Below are 20,719 nucleotides of genomic sequence, written 5' to 3' on the forward strand. Positions count from 1 at the left end.
GCAAGTGTTATTTTAAACGTCAAACTTCTGTGAAATTATGATAAATAAAATAGCCTTTATTTACAGAACAAAGAATAGAGAATAGTTGCACATTATCTCTCAATAATCTCCCATCTTTTGTATTCTTTGTCTGCTTGCCCTTCGGCAAAGGCCTTCACAGAGGAGGCCTTTGTGAAATTTTATGACGTAAGTATAAATAACAATTGCACAGCGTGGGCTATCAAAATCGCTGTAGACTTTTCTTGGTCTAACTTTATCCCTCCACCATAAATGTATACCCCGCCCGCAGCTTGGAATATTATATTACCCAATACATTTCGCGCTAATTAAATAAAGCTGTGATTGGTTAATAAAACTTTTGATTGGCTAAAATAAAATTCTATACCTATGTCAAACGTTCTGCGCGGCATTGTAATATTTGTCGTAATATATTCCGTTGCTGTCTCGTTCGCGCTGTTCGTCGTTATCTCCTAATTTGTTTCAAGTATTAAAAGCCACAGTAAAATGAAAAGTGCCTTCCCCATTACCATAGCAGACATATAAACGGTGGTGGTAACGTGGAGAGGATGTCCCGGCGTGTCGTCACGGAATATGCCGTGCTTTGTACTACCATTAAGTTTCGAGGATGGCGCACTCTATAAATTATGTGCAATCAAAACTAGAATACTTTAGAATTAACATTTGGATTTAGATAAGTCTAAGTAATGTTTTTAGAATTGTCATTTTAGACGCCACATTTAATCATTCAAGAAACATTGTAAAAATCAAATTGACTTAATAGACCCCCGACACTTTTACCTAACATAAGTTGAAAACCTTTTCGACAGACAAGACTTTAGATTGAAAAAGCCGCACTTAAAATGGAGTGTAAAAACGGTTTCGGAGCTACGATGGAGCTACTACCAACTGACACACAAATACACATGTTAAACATAACGCTTCTCTTTTATGCAGAAACAGGCAGAAAGAAAGTTGGATAAAAGACGTGTCTGGCGTTCGTTGGCTCGTTGGTATACAGCCGCGTCTCCAGCAAGCGCACGCGCCCGCGAGGCAGCCGCGCGAGCCAAATGCTCGGTCTGTGTGTACGTGCCTTGGGGCCGTTCGGGCGCACGTTGGCTCGGCCGAGCGTGCCTCGGGGCGGGGTCGAGCCGTCCGCTGTCGGTAAATGCGACATGCTCAAAGGTGCCTCGGTGTGCGCTGCTCGTTCGGTGTGGACTGGTGGTGGTTTTGGCTCGCGAGCGCGAATATAGTTTAATCCTTCTTTGCATGGTGATGGAAATTTCCACCATAACATTGTCTTACGAATTAAAGGCACTTTTGGAGGTGATTGATATTTATTTTTGAGACTGTCAACTTTCAACACTAATCCATTTTCCGATTTTTTACTTAAATTTACGCAGTATTTTAATTTATAAAAATCACATTTGTTTTAGTTAAGACTAAATATCGGAAAATTTGGAAAAAAACCCAGAAGTTGATGATTTTTAGTATGTGAATTTTGGCCTTTTTTTTTTCGGAGTTTGTAATTGTTTCATATTTATAAACTTTATCATAGGTATATCACAAATAGTGCACCATTCTGATGGTAGTAAGATTTTTCATATATCTCTTACTGACAATTATATATTTACATAAATATGATTTAGCCTATGCAAAGTCTAACACTGATTTCGCAGTAAAAATCGATGTTATCTTTTTTTTTTTACTATTTTTCCCAGAATCAGCAAACAATTACGTGACACAATTACGTGCCATATCGGGCAAAAAGAAAAAATCATGCAAAGAAGGGTAAAATAATTTTGAACTCTCAAGAGTAGACGATCCGTTTGATTCAACTATAAGGTGGTGATCCCAAAGATCCAAAACATTTAAATAAATTTACGAGGGAAGACTGTTGGAGGGAAATGTCTAAAGAAATGCATTTTTGAAATACTCTGTTTCGATACTCGAAATAAGAATTGCCAACTGGTATAAGAGTCTCCGTTTGCTAAAAATCTTAAAGTTATTAAAATTCGTTCTCTCACAGTTATTGCTTCTCTATAAATTGTGTCGCACTTTTTAACTTTCTCAGCCAACAATGAGCACAAATTTTCAAATTCTCCAGTCCGCGCCGGCGCCGCCACGCGCGCCACTCCATTCTGCGCGCTCGCATCGGCGTCGCTCCAGCAGCGCGGCCGCCACGTGTCTCGCGCTCGGACGCGATTTCGTCGTCCGCGCCCCGCCCACTGCGCGCGCACGTACTCACGCGCGCACCGACATTCTGCGCGCCCGCATCGGCGCCGCTCCAGCGAGTCGAAAAAATATCCTTTTGTTGTTTAGTTAATACAAATTAGCATATTTCAAAATATCATTAGAAGAACTAGAAGCCAAATTAACTGCTCTACAAGAGCAGAATAACGCTCTACAGGAACTCGTAGCCAAGCAAACCTCCACTGATAGTAACCTAAGTTTTGTAAATAAACTGGCCGTCCGCCTACCTCCCTTCTGGACCGACAAGCCCATCGTGTGGTTTACTCAGGCCGAGGCACAGTTCGCCCTGGCTGGAGTAACCCACACGATGGGCTTGTCGGTCCAGAAGGGAGGTAGGCGGGTTTACACCTAAATTAAGACGAAACGGGAGCTGAGCTAAAAGTAAATTTTGAGATTTCAAGCTGAATATACCCGTCGCTCTGACGGGGCGTGAGAGACTGTATTTGTGTGTGTAATGCACGCACACAGATGCGTACGCTTGCACCCGCGCGCGCCTCATTGCCGACAATTTGCAATGTTATTTTTCGTGCGTTACTGCCACGAGGCGTTCACTTATTACTTACTGTGTTGCGATTGAATTTTTTGACCCGGCTTACGTTTACGGAACTCGATAATCTTTCTACTACTGTGACTTGGCTTTGTTTACTTGACTTTGCTGATCAGCTTATTGTTTTGGACTCCGTGAGTTGTGGTTACCTATTGGACCGCACGCAATTCATCTACCTTTATTCAAGTAATTAAGCGTAATTAGCCGAAACCTTTATAAGAGTGTAATTCATAAGAAGTACATAAGATATAATTTATGTACTGGTTTGCTGTTAGCTTTTAATTGTATCACTTTACATATATGTTACTCAAATAACTAACACGGTTACACTGTTGTAAGAACATTATTTTTCAGGTAGGCGTTATTATACCTACTATAGGCCTTATTACCTCCTAGTACCTTAGTAGTAGTAGTACTACTACGGAAATTGATTCAAAGACTCAAGACTGACTTAAGTGGCAGTAGGGTGTAGGGTTTTTTCTAGGCTTAATGAGTTCGCTGAAGCTTATTTTTTATACTTAGCGCACAGAACCACTAGTTTAACAGTATCAGCTCTAACCACATGTCACCATTTTGTCCTTTACGTAACAAACTCAGGGGCCCAGAATATCCGATGTACCTATCAAATCAAGGTTCTGTACCAAATAAGGCCCGGTTATTATAGTTCGTTATTTTTTAGCATTAGAAAGAAGGTAAACAATCATGACGTGTCTTTTTATTAATAATTATTGAAAAACGCTTTCAAAAATTAGTTTATATTACTTATGAAAGCAAAAGAATATAAAAAAGTATATGATTAATACATACATACATACATACATACAATCACGCCTATTTCCCGGAGGGGTAGGCAGAGACCACGGATTTCCACTTGCTACGATCCTGACATACCACTTTCGCTTCCTTCACATTCATAACATTCCTCATACACGCTCGCCGGTTTAGGGTGCTCTTGCTCATTAATATGATTAATATGATTTATAATTCTAACATATTTGCTATGACTTATTTTTCAATGGTAATTTTAATAAGACATGTCAAAATCTGTTACCTTAATGCAAAAAAAACGAACTTTAAGCGTGCTAACTTTCAAAATTTCATTTTTTATAAGATAGTATAAGTAGATGGGCAAAAATTTTGCGTCCATGTCCACCAGTGAGTAAGTGATTGAGATACCTAAACATTTAACTTTATAATGTAAAATGATATAATTTACTAACCTACTCGTTTAATTTCAGGTAGGTTGAATAAGGAACCAAGTAACCATGGGGAGGAGCAGTAATTTACTAACATTTTCTTTTTGGGTCTTCAGAGTGTATCGTTTCCTTTTTTTTGCACATATTACACTTAAATATATATTCTCTGTGTAAACCCTTACGTCTTTCAATGACAAAGGCAAGATCAGCAAATGTACAATTTGTATGATCGTGCCTGATATTTGAGATCACAGAAAATAAATATTTTAAATCCACTATTCTGCGACCTTCTAAAATTTTGTTTTATCATGATTCATGATCAAAAAGCTCGGATTCAATAGTCATATCAAACGTCGATTATGCAGTTGATGATGAGCTTGCATTTTCTACCATTGGTGCTGCAAATGCATCAACCGGTGGCGATAAACTTTGCCCTCTTGTAAAACAAATTACTATTGTGATTGTGTCCAGCAAAAGGCCAAAATTCGGTTTACTTTCCTGTTTAAAATATTACTAATTTATTCATATTTCAGATTAGGTACTTAAGTAACTGTCTGAATGTTACAATGCCAGCTGGCAAATTCTATCACATTTGTTTGTTTGGTAGTCATGGTAACATTCACTTACATTGATATCCTTATTAAGATCTGTATCTTATTATCCAGACCTTAAAATATTGCCACCGTTGCCCTTTAAAAAAATACTGTTTAAATAATTGGCTACTCAAACAATGCTTCTATAGTATAAATAATGACTACACAAAAATGGGTAGTATTGTATATAATGCACGAAATAAGGCCCGATTCTTAAGCGGGTTTAAATTTTGAGGCCATGTCCGCTAATACTATAGACAAAATATCAAGTTTAATAAACACAAAAAAAAAACATTGATGGGCCTTATTTTATAATTTAGGCCTTACTTTGTAATTTAAAGTAGAGTTAGGCCAAGAAAAATCTATAGCGATTTTGATAGAACACGCAGTGCAAGTATTATTTCAAACGTCGCTTCTATGAAATTATGACATATAAATAACACTTGCACTGCGTGTGCTATCAAAATTGCTGTAGACTTTTCTTGGTCTGACTCTAAAATATTCTTTATTACACCACAAACATAAAAACAAATTTTAAAAAAACCGGCGAAGTGCAAGTCGGACTCGCACACGGGGTTCCGTACCATTATTTATAAAAACGGTCACCCATCCAAGTACTGACCCCGCCCGACGTTGCTTAACTTCGGTCAAAAATCACGTTTGTTGTATGGGAGGCCCCACTAAAATTTTTATTTTATCCTGTTTTTAGTATTTGTTGTTATAGCGGCAACAGAAATAAATCATCTGTGAAAATTTCAACTGTCTAACTATCACGGATCGTGAGATACAGCCTGGTGACAGACGGACGGACGGACAGCGGAATCTTAGTAATAGGGTCCCGTGTTTTACCCTTTGGGTACGGAACCCTAAAACCGATTTACAATGTAGATAAAGGTAGCAACAGGCGGTCTTATCGCTGTTAGTTCTTATTCTTCGTTTGTTTAGCATTAGAGTGAAGGTGACGTGTCTTTTTTAAGCATGCAATCGTATAATTATTTAGCTTTTTTTGTAATAGATATGTACTTAGTGGTTAATATTAGTATTTACTTTTTTTTTTTTCAATAATGCTTAAAAACGAAGTATAGACATGACAACCAAATATTAACGCCATTGTAGGGCAGGATATACAGAACATGAATCATTAGTGCTGTCACGCTCCGTAATTGTTGAGCCATTTAGGGTTCTAGCTAAATTGGACATTCCATAGAGCACGAGTAAGTATGGAACAAAACAACCAATTCAGCTAGGACCCTAAATTGCTCGACAATTACGAAGCGTGCCTGTAGGTACCTAAAAATTTCGTTAACCCATTTTAACCATGCAATAAAATATTTTTGATTTTGATTTCTAATTTGAAATATTAGAATCAAAAAGTTCATAATAGATTGTATATCATAACTACAAAAATGTGTTCCCTACTCTCAACCCAAAACCCCTTGTATCTTAGGATCTAGATATTTTCACACAAGACGGTTTATCGATAACTTCTTACATCACTAGATTATCGACATTAAATGTCGACTATTGCCCATCACTTTTCTGGCTGTGTACGTATTTAGAAACTTGACTCCGCCCCTAAAATTAGTGCGATAGGGACAACTGCAGCTGAGGCGAAAAATCCTGCGTAAAAATGACAAAAATCGAGGTTTCGTAGTCCTCTTTTTCCTCCTCCAAAACTTAACCAATCGTAACCAAATTTGGAAATCTAAATGATTATGAAATTATCTGTGTCGGACCGTTTTGCTTTTTTGGCTAATTGATATCAGTTTTGAATACCACGCCTCTCATTGCGGCATAGTCTATTAGGCCATTTTGGCCGTTTTTGAAGGGCTCTAGCGCCTTAAAAAACAAAAATATCAAAAAAAGCAAAACGGTCCGACACAGATATTGACAATATTAATCTGTGTTGAAAAAATCATTGCTCTAGCTTCAAAAACCACGGAGGAAAACGAGGACTACGTTTGTATGGAGGAATGACCACTCCTGTTGGCTCTTAAATTTGACAGCATTTACCACTACTCCATAGTCCTGCAGTCGTCGGAAGAGGATGCGAAGATGCTCTGGGGGGGGGGGGGGTGATGTGGCGCCACTGTGCCAGCGCCGCACCTTTTTCTTCTCTGTGCTCTCGACTCGACTACTGACGTAAACGCACGACGCCATTACATATTTGTGCGAAAGATAAAAAGCTGTATCTTCCGAGAAATACACGATTGATTCTGCATCGGAGTTTTCATAAAAGGTCACGCAGCACCCTGGGCTAGGACTTCCCACACATGTAAAAGTATGTACGGTTTTTTCAAGTTACAATTCTTGAAATAATGTATTTCCGCTTTAATTGCGACGCTCATAAAGTTTTTTTATCCACCAGCGTCTTGTTGGTCTTTTCTTAAAACGTGAGTTTTTCCTCTTTTTTAAACAGTAAGCTACTAGAAAAATTGCTTCTTCTTCCTCGCGTTATCCCGGCATTTTGCCACGGCTCATGGGAGCCTGGGGTCCGCTTTGACAACTAATCCCATGATTTGACGTAGGCACTAGTTTTTACGAAAGCGACTGCCATCTGACCTTCTAACCCAGTGGGGAAACTAGGCCTTGTTGGAATTAGTCCGGTTTCCTCACGATGTTTTCCTTCACCGAAAAGCAACTGGTAAATATCAAATGATATTTCGTACATAAGTTCCGAAAAATTCATTGGTACGAGCCGGGGTTTGAACCCGCGACCTCCGTATTGAAAGTCGCACGCTCTTACCGCTAGGCCACCAGCGCTTCTACTAGAAAAATTGCAGCAGCAGAAAATACACAACTATCTATCGTGAATGTCGATGATCGAATGATCGTGGACGGTCCGGGCGGCAGGAGCGGCGGCTGAGTTAGCGGTGCTTCGGAAGCGCGATAAGTACTCGGCCCTGCTAACAAAATATCTTTTTGTCCCTTTGGCAGTGGAGACGTCCGGGTGTTGGTGTGCCGAGGCCAAAATTTTTTTGAGTGAATTGGGGCAACGTTTGAGGGAGGGAGGTCATGACCCTCGTTCCGGGTCATTCCTGATGCAGAGGCTGTCTATCGCGGTCCAGCGTGGCAACGCGGCGAGCGTGATGGGCACCTTTGCGTCTGGAAGGGCGCGGGACGGGTTGTTTGATTGAGTTCTCGGTTGTGGCTTTATTTAGCTTAGTTTTAATTTAGTTTAATTTAGAGTTAATTTATTAATTGATCGAGTGTGTTTAGGTATAAGTTTTAATTTGTAATAGGTTTAGTTGTATATTTTGTTAAATAATAAGTAAATATGTAATTTTGTTATATTATCCAAGTTGGTAGTGGTTTTGAGTAAACAGTGTGAGCAGTGGTCCCAATTAGGATCTAATAAAATGTTGATTTCATTAGAGCTTGGTGCTGTGTCATCGTGAATTGCCTCGGACTTCTGATGGCTCGGTCTGCCTCGCGAGGCTCGCCTCAGTGTCTCCGGGCTAAGCTCGAGGCTGCCTCGCGAGCGCGTGCGCTTGGTGGAGACCCGGCTTACGACATGCTTAGATTGCGGGTCACTTCTGGATGAGATTACTTCAGAATTAGGATAAGTGACGGACTAGAAGAGAGGCCTATGCTCAGCGGAGGGCGATAAAGTTCTAATATGATGATGATGAACAGGCAGAGCCTAAGTCAGTGGTCCCTTTCGTGTTCCAATTTGTTACCTACACATATGTGTAGGTACTGAGAAAATATATTTTATTATTATTTCTGAAAACCTCAGAAACTTGTGTCTACGGTATTACCAACTAGCGGGTCAACATTCGGATCCTCAGGGGTTTCTGGTTATTGTACTACAATCCCCGCATTCCCGGCCGGGCTAGTGCTTAGGCAATTTGTTTATTTGCAACCTGACTCATTAATCAAAGCTTTCCAGTTGTTATTCGCATCTGCCTATTCCGGGAACTAATCAAATGATTAAACCATAATCAGTAACTTGTTAGAAAGGTGGAATCTTGCAATTTATTGACTATATTTGTTTTTTTTTTAAGTTTGCGCTCTTTGTTTTTAGTAAATGGTTTTGAGATGGATAAGTTTTGAGTCAATTATTTTATTACAACTTAAATATTTAGGTGAAAAAAACTTATTTTTTATAGCTTCCAAAGATCAAAGTCATGGGGTCCTAAATGGGTCCAGATAATGCCATTAGTATGTATAAAGGTGGATTATTTTTTTTGTTGTTTATCTGCCCCGTTAGCCAGTCGACAATAGTAGCATAATTTGTTAGAAGAAATGTTCTACGTTCTCACTGTCATAAAAAAATATTGCCGTGTTTGCGGTGTTTGGTTAGGTATTGCAAACGCCATAAAACAAGGGTTTTTAAGAGTGACCCAGGTGACCGTAACCATGGCAAACAGTGTAAAGAAAATGTTGATTCACCCATAAGTATTGCCATTGTACGTAAAATCTGTGTCAAAATCGGCAGGAGGTCGTTATTAGTCTTCTTTCGGTATTTACATAGCCTCTGCTTTGAAATAAATTATTAGTAGATTAAAAAAAAACAATAATTAACTTAAACATTACTTAAGGCCGTAACACACTATCGCACCGCACCAAGGTACGACGTACCGACGACGTACGACGCACCCATAAGTAAGAGCGAGAAAGCGATATCTGTTTCTCGCGACGCACCCATAAGTAAGAGCGAGAAAGCGATATCGCTTTCTCGCTCTTACTTATCGGTGCGTCGCACAATGACCTTGGTGCGGTGCGATAGTGTGTTACCACTATTAAACTAAACGTGGACCAATCCACGCGTCATGCGTGTAATTATGCTATGACTCAATAATATGTTGTTCGCAGATATTAACATATTTAATTATCATGTACAACACGGATCTCATTACTATTAATTTAATACATAATATTAATTATGTTTGTACACCACAAATAAAATAATCGAAAACCATCAGTCGTGATATGAAGTTCAGAATGTCTTTACTCTTCGATGAATCATTGAAATCAATTGAATTTCTTTATAAATATGTTGGGATATATTTGGATCGTACAATTCTGAATAACGCAGAGCATATAATAAAATTCAGATCGCTGTATATAATAAGTTTCCTTTGGCTGAACACGGATGCTATCGGTGCAATATTATGGGTCATACAGGGCGCTCTACACGGGAAAAGTCTAACCGAATTGACTTATGAAGCACCCTGTACAACTTTATGCTTGCTTGGAAACATTAAATCCCTCTCTCTGGTTCTTAATGATGATAAAGTAAAGCTATTATTCAAACAAATTCGGAACATGGAGAATAATATTGATATTGGCGATGAAGTAGTTAAGAAGAAAATCGTTGCTGAAGGGATAACGTATTTAAGGGCTGTTATAAAGTCTTTGAATGTAATCAACACTCTTACACTGATATTGTTTGGTGTGTGCCCTTTACTGTTCATTGGATTAGAATATAAGAAATCGGGACAGATTGAGCTGGTTCTACCGTTCCTGGTTGTTTATCCGTTTAATCCTTATGACATCAAATACTGGCCTTTTGTATACGTGCATCAAATGTACTCTGGTATGTCTACTTTTTTATCTTTTAAAGTATTATTAATTTAAATTTTTCGGCTACAGCGAGCTTCGTACGTCGGGCTACGCCCGACTCGTTTAGTATGAGGGGCCGAAGGCACCCGGCTTTGGAACGCGTACAGCGAGCTTCGTACGTCGGGCTACGCCCGACTCTTTTAGTATGAGGGCGCCGAAGGCGCCCGCTTTGGAACGCCTACAGCGAGCTTCGTACGTTGGGCTACGCCCGACTCGTTTAGTATGAGGGGCCGAAGGCACCCGGCTTTGGAACGCGTACAACGAGCTTCGTACGTCGGGCTACGCCCGATTCTTTTTGTATGAGGGCGCCAAAGGCGCCCGTCTTTGGAACGCGTACAGCGAGCTTCGTACGTCGGGCTACGCCCGATTCTTTTAGTATGAGGGCGCCGAAGGCGTCCGGCTTTGGAACGCGTACAGCGAGCTTCGTACGTCGGGCTACGCCCGACTCTTTTAGTATGAGGGCGCCTAAGGCGCCCGGCTTTGGAACGCGTACAGCGAGTACAGCGTGCCTCGTACGTCTCTTGTACGGCTGTTTCATACATTTTGGCTGATCTGGACTTCAATACCTATTCACGTTATAAAATATTGCAGGTCATTAAAACAACACCATGTATATAGCGGCCAAACAAATTTCTTTTGCAAATATCTTCTTGTATCGCCGTAGTCGGGTAATACGCGGATATAATCCAGAGCGCTTGTAGATTGGTAGGTCGAATTACCTACCCGATAAATTAATGTTTTATCGGGTGCATGCAAGCAAAGCCGGGTGCAAAAGCTAACAATATGTATATATTTGGAATTTGCTAATTTAGCTCTTTCAAATGATATACAACACGTACTTAATCATTACATATTTTTATTGTTTTGGTTCGTGACTTTATGACCTCTAGAGGGCGCCGTGTTAATTTTTTTGTGACGTCATGTAACCTATAACCAGCGGACGATTAAGACGATTCGAATGACATATCGTTTGTCAAATTATAATGTGTACTTTAGAAGTTATGAGGGAACAAATGAACATACATACATACCCACATACATACCGGTCAAAATCATAACCCTCCTTTTGCGTTGCTGTAGTCGGGTAAAAATCATAACCCTCCTTTTGCGTTGCCGTAGTCGGGTAAAAATTGTACCTATGAAAACATGTATAGGATGTAACTAGCAATGCACCAAGGAGAAGTTTCCAAAGTTGCGAAATTTTCCATACGGAATGTTCTCAGAACTTAAATTTTACGAACCGGGTCGATCAACTATTTCTTGTTGTTATTCTGTCCCATCAGCCAGGAGACAATAGTAGCATAGTTTCTTAGAAGAGCTGCTGTACCATGTTCTACAAACGTGTTTAGTAGATGTCACATTATGGAAAGGCCTCATAACTACAAAAAAATTCAAGTTTGGTTCATTTAAATACGAAATAACTAGTATTTTAAGAGTGACCCAGGAGACAGTAACCATAGCAACTAAAGTGACAAGAAAAAGTTGATTCACCCAACCATAAAAAATATTCAGGAAGTCGGTGGACACCACCGTTATGAATTATTTTAACTGACTGTCTTATGTACGAGTTTATTAAAATAATACTATTAGTACATTTTTTGATGATTCTCATAGGGAATGTTCTCATTGGAAATTTAATTTAAATTCTCGTGTAAGTTTCCGGAAATTTCCGAGAATGTTACTGAATTTTTGAGAATGTTCTGCAACTTGTACATTGCTAGATGAGGTAACTTGTCACAAATTTTATATTTTTTACATGTTAACTTCATTGGGGCTACAGAAACCTTGATGTTCGTGAAAAACCGTTTTATGAGATGAAACTGTTCTAAGGATGGAGCCAAAAGATGAATAGTGCAACTTTCCAGGAACTACTATCTACTACCTCCTACCAATACTTTGGAGACGTATTTCGTGTCATAATATTATTATTTATTTACTTATTTATTTAATCTTATTTTCCAGCATACATAGTGGTGACTTGGGTTGCTGGAACCGACTGCCTCTTCTATACATGCTGCACTAGCATCTGCACGCAGTTTCGTTTGCTGCAAAACGACATGGAATCCATTATTCCTGACCGTAATTTTGTCGAAGATGTGTTTCGGGAAAAGTTTAAGAATTTAGTTGTTCGTCATGAGGGCATCATGCAGTTTGTATTCTCATATTATATTTAAATATTCGTATGATTTAAAAATCTTAACTTCTAGAAGTCAGACCGAGATAAAAGTCTGCAACGATTTTGATAGCACACGCAGGGCAAGTGGTATTTTAAACGTCAAACTTCTATGAAATTATGACGTATAAATAACAATTGCACTGCGTGGGCTATCGAAATCGTTGCAGATTTACCTCGGTCTAACTTTATTTCTTTATTTTTCTCTAATGCTTATAGACTATAACTTTATTTCTTTATTTTTCACTTCTATAATGAAACCAAGCGATATTATGGACGTGGCACCGATAATGCAACGTAAACCACAAATCCTGTAAAATAAATATTTAATATCAGTTTTTACGCACTAGCAACATTTTATGTAGGTACCATAAACAAGAGTCATAGAGCTGCTAGAGTTAGACCAAGAAAAGTCTGCAGCGATTTTGATGGCCCACACAGTGCAAGTGTTATTTTAAACGTCAAACTTCTATGAAATTATGACGTATAAATAACAATTGCACTGCGTGGGCTATCGAAATCGCTGCAGACTTTTCTTGGTCTGACTCTAGAGTTTCGCATTTGGGGTCATCCATTAAATACATCACACGTTTAGGGGGAGGGAGGGGGTCAAGAAAATGTGACATGTTGTGACAAGGGGGAGGGGGGAGTCATAAACTTTGTGCCGTCACTTTAACTTCATCATTAACCGAAAATTTATTTAATTTTTTTTATTCGCTATAGGTACAGTTAAATAACAAGTTTTTGAAACGATAATCGTTTTTATTCGTTTAATTATATTTCTTAATCAGTTTTGGGTTATAAAATTACTAATATTTCTTTTGTCAAAAATATTTTGATAAAATATTAAATAAATATTTGCCGATTTCGTTGAAGAAATGTGACGTCACACCAGGGGGGAGGGGTTTGCCAAATGTGACCAAGTGTGACAAGGAGGGGGGGAGGGGTAAAAAAACCTAGAAATTCGTGTGACGTAATTAATGGATGACCCCTTTAATTAATTTCTTGCTGTTTCAAAGAAAATGGCGCCATAGGTACCGTAAGGGTACCGTCCATGACTGGACAAAAAAAGATATACCTAGCCGGTCAAAGAAGTTTGTCAGTAGAAAAAGGCGCGAAATTCAATTTTTCTATTTTGCCGTTCTTTTCTACTGACGGAAATTGCTTTACAATTCAATGTTGAAACCAAAATCTTTCGTTTAACAGGTCGAAAACATAAAAGTTCGTCTTTTCATAGAACATTTAAATTTCAACGCACGAAGAGGTAGAAATTTTACAGTGATCAGTGAAATATCAAAAATACTCCAGATTTTCTCTTTAATGTCTCAAGATTGGTGCCATTATTAACTTTTGTTTGTTCTGAATGGTTTCAGGTCAGTCATTCAATTGGAAAGCATCTATACGAAATCGACGCTTTTCAATTTCGTGACAAGTTCATTCTTGATTTGCCTGACGGGATTTAACGTCACGGTATGTGTCGAAAATCATCCACAGTATCGATGGAGCCATATTAAGGATGACTCACGCTAGACCGGGCCGGGGCCGGGCCGGAGCTTCCGGCGCTTCGTTTTCTATGGAAAGCACCACGTGATCACCGATCAGCCGTCATAAATGACATGTCGGACGCCACGGCCCGGGTTCGCCGGTTCGGCCCGGTCTAGCTAGAGTGAGTCATCCTTAACCCAAAGATTGATTGGTTGATATCCATAACAAATCTGTAGTGCTAATATGGTCGGCTCTTTATCATTTGTCACCATGGCTGTCACGTTCTAACAAATACGTAAGTGCGACAGTGACGCACGGCATGACAGGTGATAAAAATGCGACCGTGATACCGCTACTGGACGGATATGTTCGTCGTTCTTGTCTACGTGACAGCGTGATAAAACGGTATCCGTCACTTTCTATCCCGCGGTGGTAGAAAGTGACAGTTATTTTATAACGTGGATAAACGTGGATAAAACGATCCATAATACGCCGGCAGATCATATACATAATACTTTACCTACATGGTGACCCGTTTTAAATTACCTATAATAATAGATCACTCATTGTACTTAAAACAAATAGTTTACAATGATGTATAATCGAGTTCATGAATACATAGGTTTACATTTCTTCACCTTAATCCATTGCCGTCTACCTACTACTACTACTACTACTACTGGACGGCTAGAGGTCTACACTAACCTCTAGCCGTCCAGAGACCTATAAAACGGTCTCCCATTACATTCTAATTTGAATCTTTATTTTGACAAATCAAAAATGTACCTATTTATTCTGGTAAGTTTAGACGTAAAATTTATTAAAACAAAATTATATAGGTATATTTATATGAACTTGACTGCACATACATTAATTATAACAATTTTATGCCATTAAATGTATAATCAAGTGGTAAAACGATTTTTGTTTCTAGGCTCTAGGCAACATAGGGTTCATGTTGCCCTTCCTCTCATTTTTGATGATGAGTCTGATGCAGATTTACCTGCTCTGTTTTTACGGAGACATGATTATGACATCGGTAATATATTTTTTTTACATTTTCTATATTTTATAACGTATTTTTAAGAACTTAATTAAGAAAAAACATAAAGGACCAGCAAAGTTTTTTAAACTCCTCCTTCCTCGCGTTATCCCGGCATTTTGCCACGGCTCATGGGAGCCTGGGGTCCGCTTGACAACTAATCCCAAGAATTGACGTAGGCACTAGTTTTTACGAAAGCGACTGCCATCTGACCTTCCAACCCAGAGGGGAAACTAGGCCTTAATTAGGATTAGTCCGGTTTCCTCACGATGTTTTCCTTCACCGAAAAGCAACTGGTAAATATCAAATGATATTTCGTACATAAATTCCGAAAAACTCATTGGTACGAGCCAGGATTTGAACCCGCGACCTCCGGATTGAAAGTCACACGCTCTTACTGCTAGGCCACCAGCGCTTCAGCAAAGTTTTTTAAACTGATAGGTAAATGATAAATCATATCTAACCCGAAATATTCTGTATAGTAGGTACTTCAATAAGTTTTTCTTACAAATGATAAATGATAACATTAAATGTTGTTTTATCCGACAGAGCATGGAAGTAAGCAACGCCGTGTATAATTCCAAATGGTATACAGTGAACGCAAAAGCAGCAAAGCACCTGTACGTGGTTCAAATGAGGTAACCTTTGCAATAACATAAAAAAAGTTTGTATCATGTCTATTTGTTTCTTTCCTCCAATTAAACAAGACAGTTACTAATGAAGCAGTAATTTAATTTGACTAGTTTTTAAACCCTTTAACGCGCAAGACTGATAAAAAAAAATCTGAATTCAAGCTTCATCGCCAATTTAAATAGGATTATATCCTATTTAAATTCTGTACATGAAAAAAAATACAACAAAAAGATGATTAGATTTATATCGACCGGGACAAGATGTATGTAACTGCGTCGAAATATCGGGAGCTCGAAAACAATACAAAAGGTAATCACGGTTCATATCCCAGTCGATATAATTCTACTGAAACTAACCGTGAATAATTCAAAACTGTTACAAAAAGATGATGTTACAGGGTGGTCTTTTTTGAGACCGTTGCCCTATAAAGGCATTTTTACCTACAAAGGCATTTGACGACCGGTCTGGTCTAGTGGATAGTGACCCTGTCTGCTAAGCCGATGGTCCTGGGTTCGAATCCCAGTAAGGGCATTTATTTGTGTGATGAACACTAATATTTGTTCCTGAGTCATGGTTGTTTTCTATGTATATAAGTATGTATTTATCTATACAAGTATGTATATCGTCGCCTAGTACCCATAGTACAAGCTTTGCTTAGTTTGGGGCTAGGTTTGATCTGTGTAAGATGTCCCCTAATATTTATTTATTTATAAAGGGTAGGTAGGTACCTTATATTAGGCTATTTAAATACGGATAATTAGGTAAATGAATATTAAATGTGATTAAAGTTTTTGAAGTGAAAACTTCTTTAGCGGCGCTGTGCACTTTTTGTGATGGGGAAAAAATGTTGAACTCGCGACAGGTAAGATTCGTGAGTTTCCCCATGCCATCTAGTGAGTTTCCCCCTACTGGTATTAATATAACTCGAGTACTAACAGTGATGTGCTTAGGGGTTTCAAGTAATGCGACGAAATAACGCTAGATGGCGTTAACCTCAATTATACATAGTGCTGCAGACATTTTGCACTAGATGGCGCTGTTATTAATATTTTGACGTAAGACGTAAGAAGCTTCGTAAGACGGACACGTGACCTGGGGCTGATTGCATAACAAACTACAACTAATATTACAAGCGGAACTCCTTTTCTAATTTCACTTATTAAATAAGGAGTTCCGCTTGTAATATTAGTTGTAGTTTGTTATGCAATCGGCCCCTGATCGAAAAACTGTTACAATATCATTGAGTTTTCACTTCTGCCGGCACTCCCGCAGTGCAACCCGTTGTTTTTTTTAAGTTATGAAGTTGTCCCATATTTTTTCCATCATTTCTTGAACTTAGCTTGACACGCTACTGCCTGTGTATATGTAGGTAGGTGTTATTTAAAAACAGGTTAGTAATTTTTTATTGAGGTGTGCAATATAGAGTATTTGTATTGTATTAGGTTGTTTGGAAAAGATCGATAGTCTACCAGAGATAACTTTATATGCTTTATTTAATTTTGGTGAGCAATAAAGAATACAAGTGAGTGTTAACACATAATTTTATTTTCATATGTATTATTCTCAGGGGATTTCTATAGGCATTCAAAAAATGAAATGAAAAATTAACAATGAAAATATTTTGTAACTTTATTCTTTTTAATTGCGCTGCTTTTAAATGTTTCAAAGTTTTTAGCAGGGCTTCCTTCTCAAATTAAAATTTTCGTGTTGGTTAATTATTAATTATATAAATAATAATGGTATATTTCCAGGGCAAGGAAACCCTGCAAGTTGACGGCGTACAGTTATGCCGACGTCAACCTGAAGTCGTTCACAAAGGTAAGCTATTTCTGACCTGGCCCCGTAGACAAAATGCCAATCGCTAACGCTACGTAGCGAACGAAACGCAACTGTCACTGTCACACTAATATGGAAGAGTGAAGAGAGACACAAAGCGATTCGATGGCGAAGCGCAAGCGATCGTCACCTTGGCTAGGCCGCCTGCTCGGGCTGCCAGCATGAGTTGCGTTCTCGCGCGCGACTCCATACATCTAGCGCGACTTCAAGTATGGACGCAACTCATGCTAGCCGGTCTGATATCACAACATTCTCAATTCTCATTACGTACTAATGTTTGTTATTAGGGTTCCGTATCTCAAAAGGAAAAAACGGAACCCTTATATATAGAATCACTCGTGCGTCTGTCTGTCTGTCCGTCTGTCACAGCCCATTTTCTCCAAAAGTACTGGACCAATTAAGTTGAAACTTGGTACACATAGGTACATTTGTGACCCAAAGACGGACATCTTACGTAAACATATGAATTTTAAACACGGAGGCCACTTTTGGGGGGTAAATGAGAAAGAGCTCATTTTGAGAATTTCAAATATATTTTTTTTATAATTTTATAATAAATGGTTTAGAAGTTATTTAAGAAAATAGCCAAAAATGACCATTCCTAGAAACTACTGAGTCTAAAATTTTGAAAAAAAAAAATATATATATATAATAGTTCTTTACCTATAGATGACAGGAAAACCTATTAGCAATGTGCAGTCAAGCATGAGTCGGCTAATTACTTAGTTTTTGATCTGACCCCTACGGGTTTTATAAAGGCAATTCACTCGCGTTTCACATATAAAAAATACATTGTTAAAAATTGGGTAATGTGTGGAATCCTTGGAACAGGAGTCCGACTCGCACTTGGTCGGTTTTTTATGAATAATAAATCTCCACGTATAAACTAACTAAGTTTAGCTAGGAAACCTATCAATGTGTAAAATCTTTATTGTAACACTGTCCAACTTTTTTATAAAATGTTACCCTGAAATCGAACAGCTATCTTTTTTTTACAGATATTGAGCACGGCTTGGTCATACTTCGCTCTTTTGAAAACTATGGAGAGCCTGACACGAGTGGCACGACCCAGCTCTACCGACTGACACTTGTAGACATAGTGATTTACACGTAGAACAACTCGCAGTGTTTGAAAGATTAGTAATAATAATAAATGATGTGTCACAAAAACTAACTTTTCAATTTTCATTGAATATCCTTTTGCCCTGAATAGCTGATGGAAATAATTAGGTAGCACCTGCTTAAAGTTTAATTTAGGTAAGTTTTAGTATTAAATATTGTCCGTGGGTTTCCTATGGGTAAAGCCCACAGCCGGGCTGGGGAATCTACGTGACAATTTGTACCCTCACGTTGTAGTTCTAAAGCACAAATTTTCATTGGACTTGTTTACGTTGAGACTTTAGACTCACGCGGTTCCAAACGTCATTTTCGTCATTTTGATCTATTAATTGAATTCGTTGCTCCTTTAACTAGCAATTATCTTAAAGCAATTAGTTAAAATCTATAGAAGCCTTTAGTTATATTTAGCGCGCGAATAATGCTCGAAACTTTCGCAAAGTGTCATTTCGTCGCCTTGATTTTTACGACGACTACAAATAAAAAAGCCTGAAATAAAAAGAAAAATATTAACAATTATGAACGAGGAGCGATTATGAAACAAAAAATTAAATATTATCAATTATTGACGCTGTAACGAAACACGTTGTACATAATAAATAAAAAAATAATTAATAGTTACGCATATTTGTTTTACAGTTTTACGTACATAATTATTTACCAAGTGTATGAACTAGGCATTTAAAATATTAAAACTATTAATTATGTAGGTATGTACATTTAGAAATGTTTTTACGACAAATATCTAAGTAGAAATGACCGACCGGTAGGCAAAGAGTATATAGTAACTTATATTCCGGTAGACACTGACATTTTATTTGATAATTACCTAATACATGACGTACGCACATTATTGCCATATAAGCTGCTTGTAGCGACACTATTTTAAGGCAGAATCTTGTCAGGCTTTAAGATACTGCGCTTTTAAGGAAATAGTTATAACGGGTACCTTAAGTCTGTTGTATACCATATTCCTTTATGATAAAAGAGAAACATTGTGCGTCTCGATTCAAATCAACATCTATACATATAATAAAGCTGAAGACGGTCGAAAGTCTGTACATGGAAGATATTTGAAAAAAAGTTGGCTGGGGATACTTAGAATCGATAACAGAACACGTTCCAAAAGTTTTTAGAATTTTTGTCTGTTTGTCTGTTTATCTGTTTATCTGTTTGTCTGTTTATTTGAACGCGCATCACGTGAAAACGGCTGAACGGATTTTGATGAAAACTTTACTAATCTGTCGAGAAAATCCCCGGCCAGGTTATAGGCTATAAAAATTCAACCCCTAAAAGGGGGGGTAGCCACAACACTCGATTGACTTAAGTTTGCCCCTGAATCTTATGGCGCTACTTAGGAAGGAGGGGCAAACTTTTTCACATATGTGCTACCACTATTGAGTACCCTGGTAAACTAACAGATGTTGTGACATGAATAAGCCACCGAGCAAAGATTTTGCCAAATTAACTCTAGAGGGGGTACGGATATCAACAAAAATAATTGAATAATTATGTTGATTTAATAAATTAATAATACAACAAAATTAAACGACAGTAAATTAATTGCCCCTCATTGCACAGTGCCATCTTTTGGGGAACTGAGTAAACATTAAGTAATCAAGAAAACTAAAAATGAGTTTACATAGTTACGTAGTGGTAAAATGAACACACATATCAACATGCATAATTATTTAAAATTATAAATTTTCTCCATCATGAATTATATCTAATCGTAATTATATCGCACCCATATCAAATCCATATTCATACGTAGGTATCGCCGCCTTTAAGCAATGAATAATGGCAACGAAGGTGGGTACCTACTTTGAAAAAAAAAACATTGACCTCTGTCATTTGCAGTGCCGGATTAACCCTTTTAAGCAAATTAAGCACTTGCTTAAGGCACCACGTCTAGGGGGCACCAAAACCGTAGGCAAAAAAAAACGCGCAGGCTGCATCAGCATTGCAGTCGTCGTGGAGTAGGTATTACCTACATGAAACTTTTATACGTGTACAAGTACCCATCTAATAACGAAGGGTCGTAGGGATCAAGTAAGAGAGTGAGGGTACGTAAGATCTCCAACGTAGGCTTATTTGACCTTACGCGGAGGCCCTAAAGTCATGGAAAAAAATCTTGCTTTCGGGCTTGCGGCCAGCCGATTTTTTCGACATAGGTTACCGATTTTATAGCGAATTTTGCTTTCTTGCACGCCACATTTGTCGGCCAAGCCGAGTTGCTCCTTAGCCGCGATCCTGAGACCTATCTGTCAAAGTGTTATA

At 38.3% G+C, this 20,719-nt stretch overlaps 1 protein-coding gene and 1 long non-coding RNA gene across 3 annotated transcripts in view; one reads left to right on the plus strand and one right to left on the minus strand.

Moving 5' to 3' along the window:
* Positions 1–7,028: 7,028 nt before the first annotated feature.
* On the minus strand, positions 7,029–15,268 carry LOC134795745 (uncharacterized). The gene is made up of 2 exons (XR_010144845.1): positions 15,057–15,268; positions 7,029–7,143 (listed from the first exon to the last, which is right to left on the minus strand). It is a non-coding gene; the product is annotated as an uncharacterized LOC134795745 (long non-coding RNA).
* The window catches only part of LOC134795692 (odorant receptor 4-like), a 48,467-nt gene continuing 37,231 nt past the window's right edge, over positions 9,484–20,719 (plus strand). The window contains exons 1-5 of one of the 2 annotated variants that reach the window (XM_063767625.1): positions 9,484–10,128; positions 12,117–12,303; positions 13,701–13,797; positions 14,747–14,851; positions 15,404–15,492. In XM_063767625.1, the coding sequence (XP_063623695.1) occupies positions 9,522–10,128; positions 12,117–12,303; positions 13,701–13,797; positions 14,747–14,851; positions 15,404–15,492 (1,085 nt within the window). In that variant the 5' untranslated portion in view covers positions 9,484–9,521. The remainder of the gene's footprint in view (positions 10,129–12,116; positions 12,304–13,700; positions 13,798–14,746; positions 14,852–15,403; positions 15,493–20,719) is intronic. The other variant, XM_063767626.1, reaches the window with a different exon arrangement.

The sequence above is a fragment of the Cydia splendana genome, chromosome 12 (assembly GCF_910591565.1).
Source record: "Cydia splendana chromosome 12, ilCydSple1.2, whole genome shotgun sequence".
Taxonomy (NCBI): Eukaryota; Metazoa; Arthropoda; class Insecta; order Lepidoptera; family Tortricidae; genus Cydia; species Cydia splendana.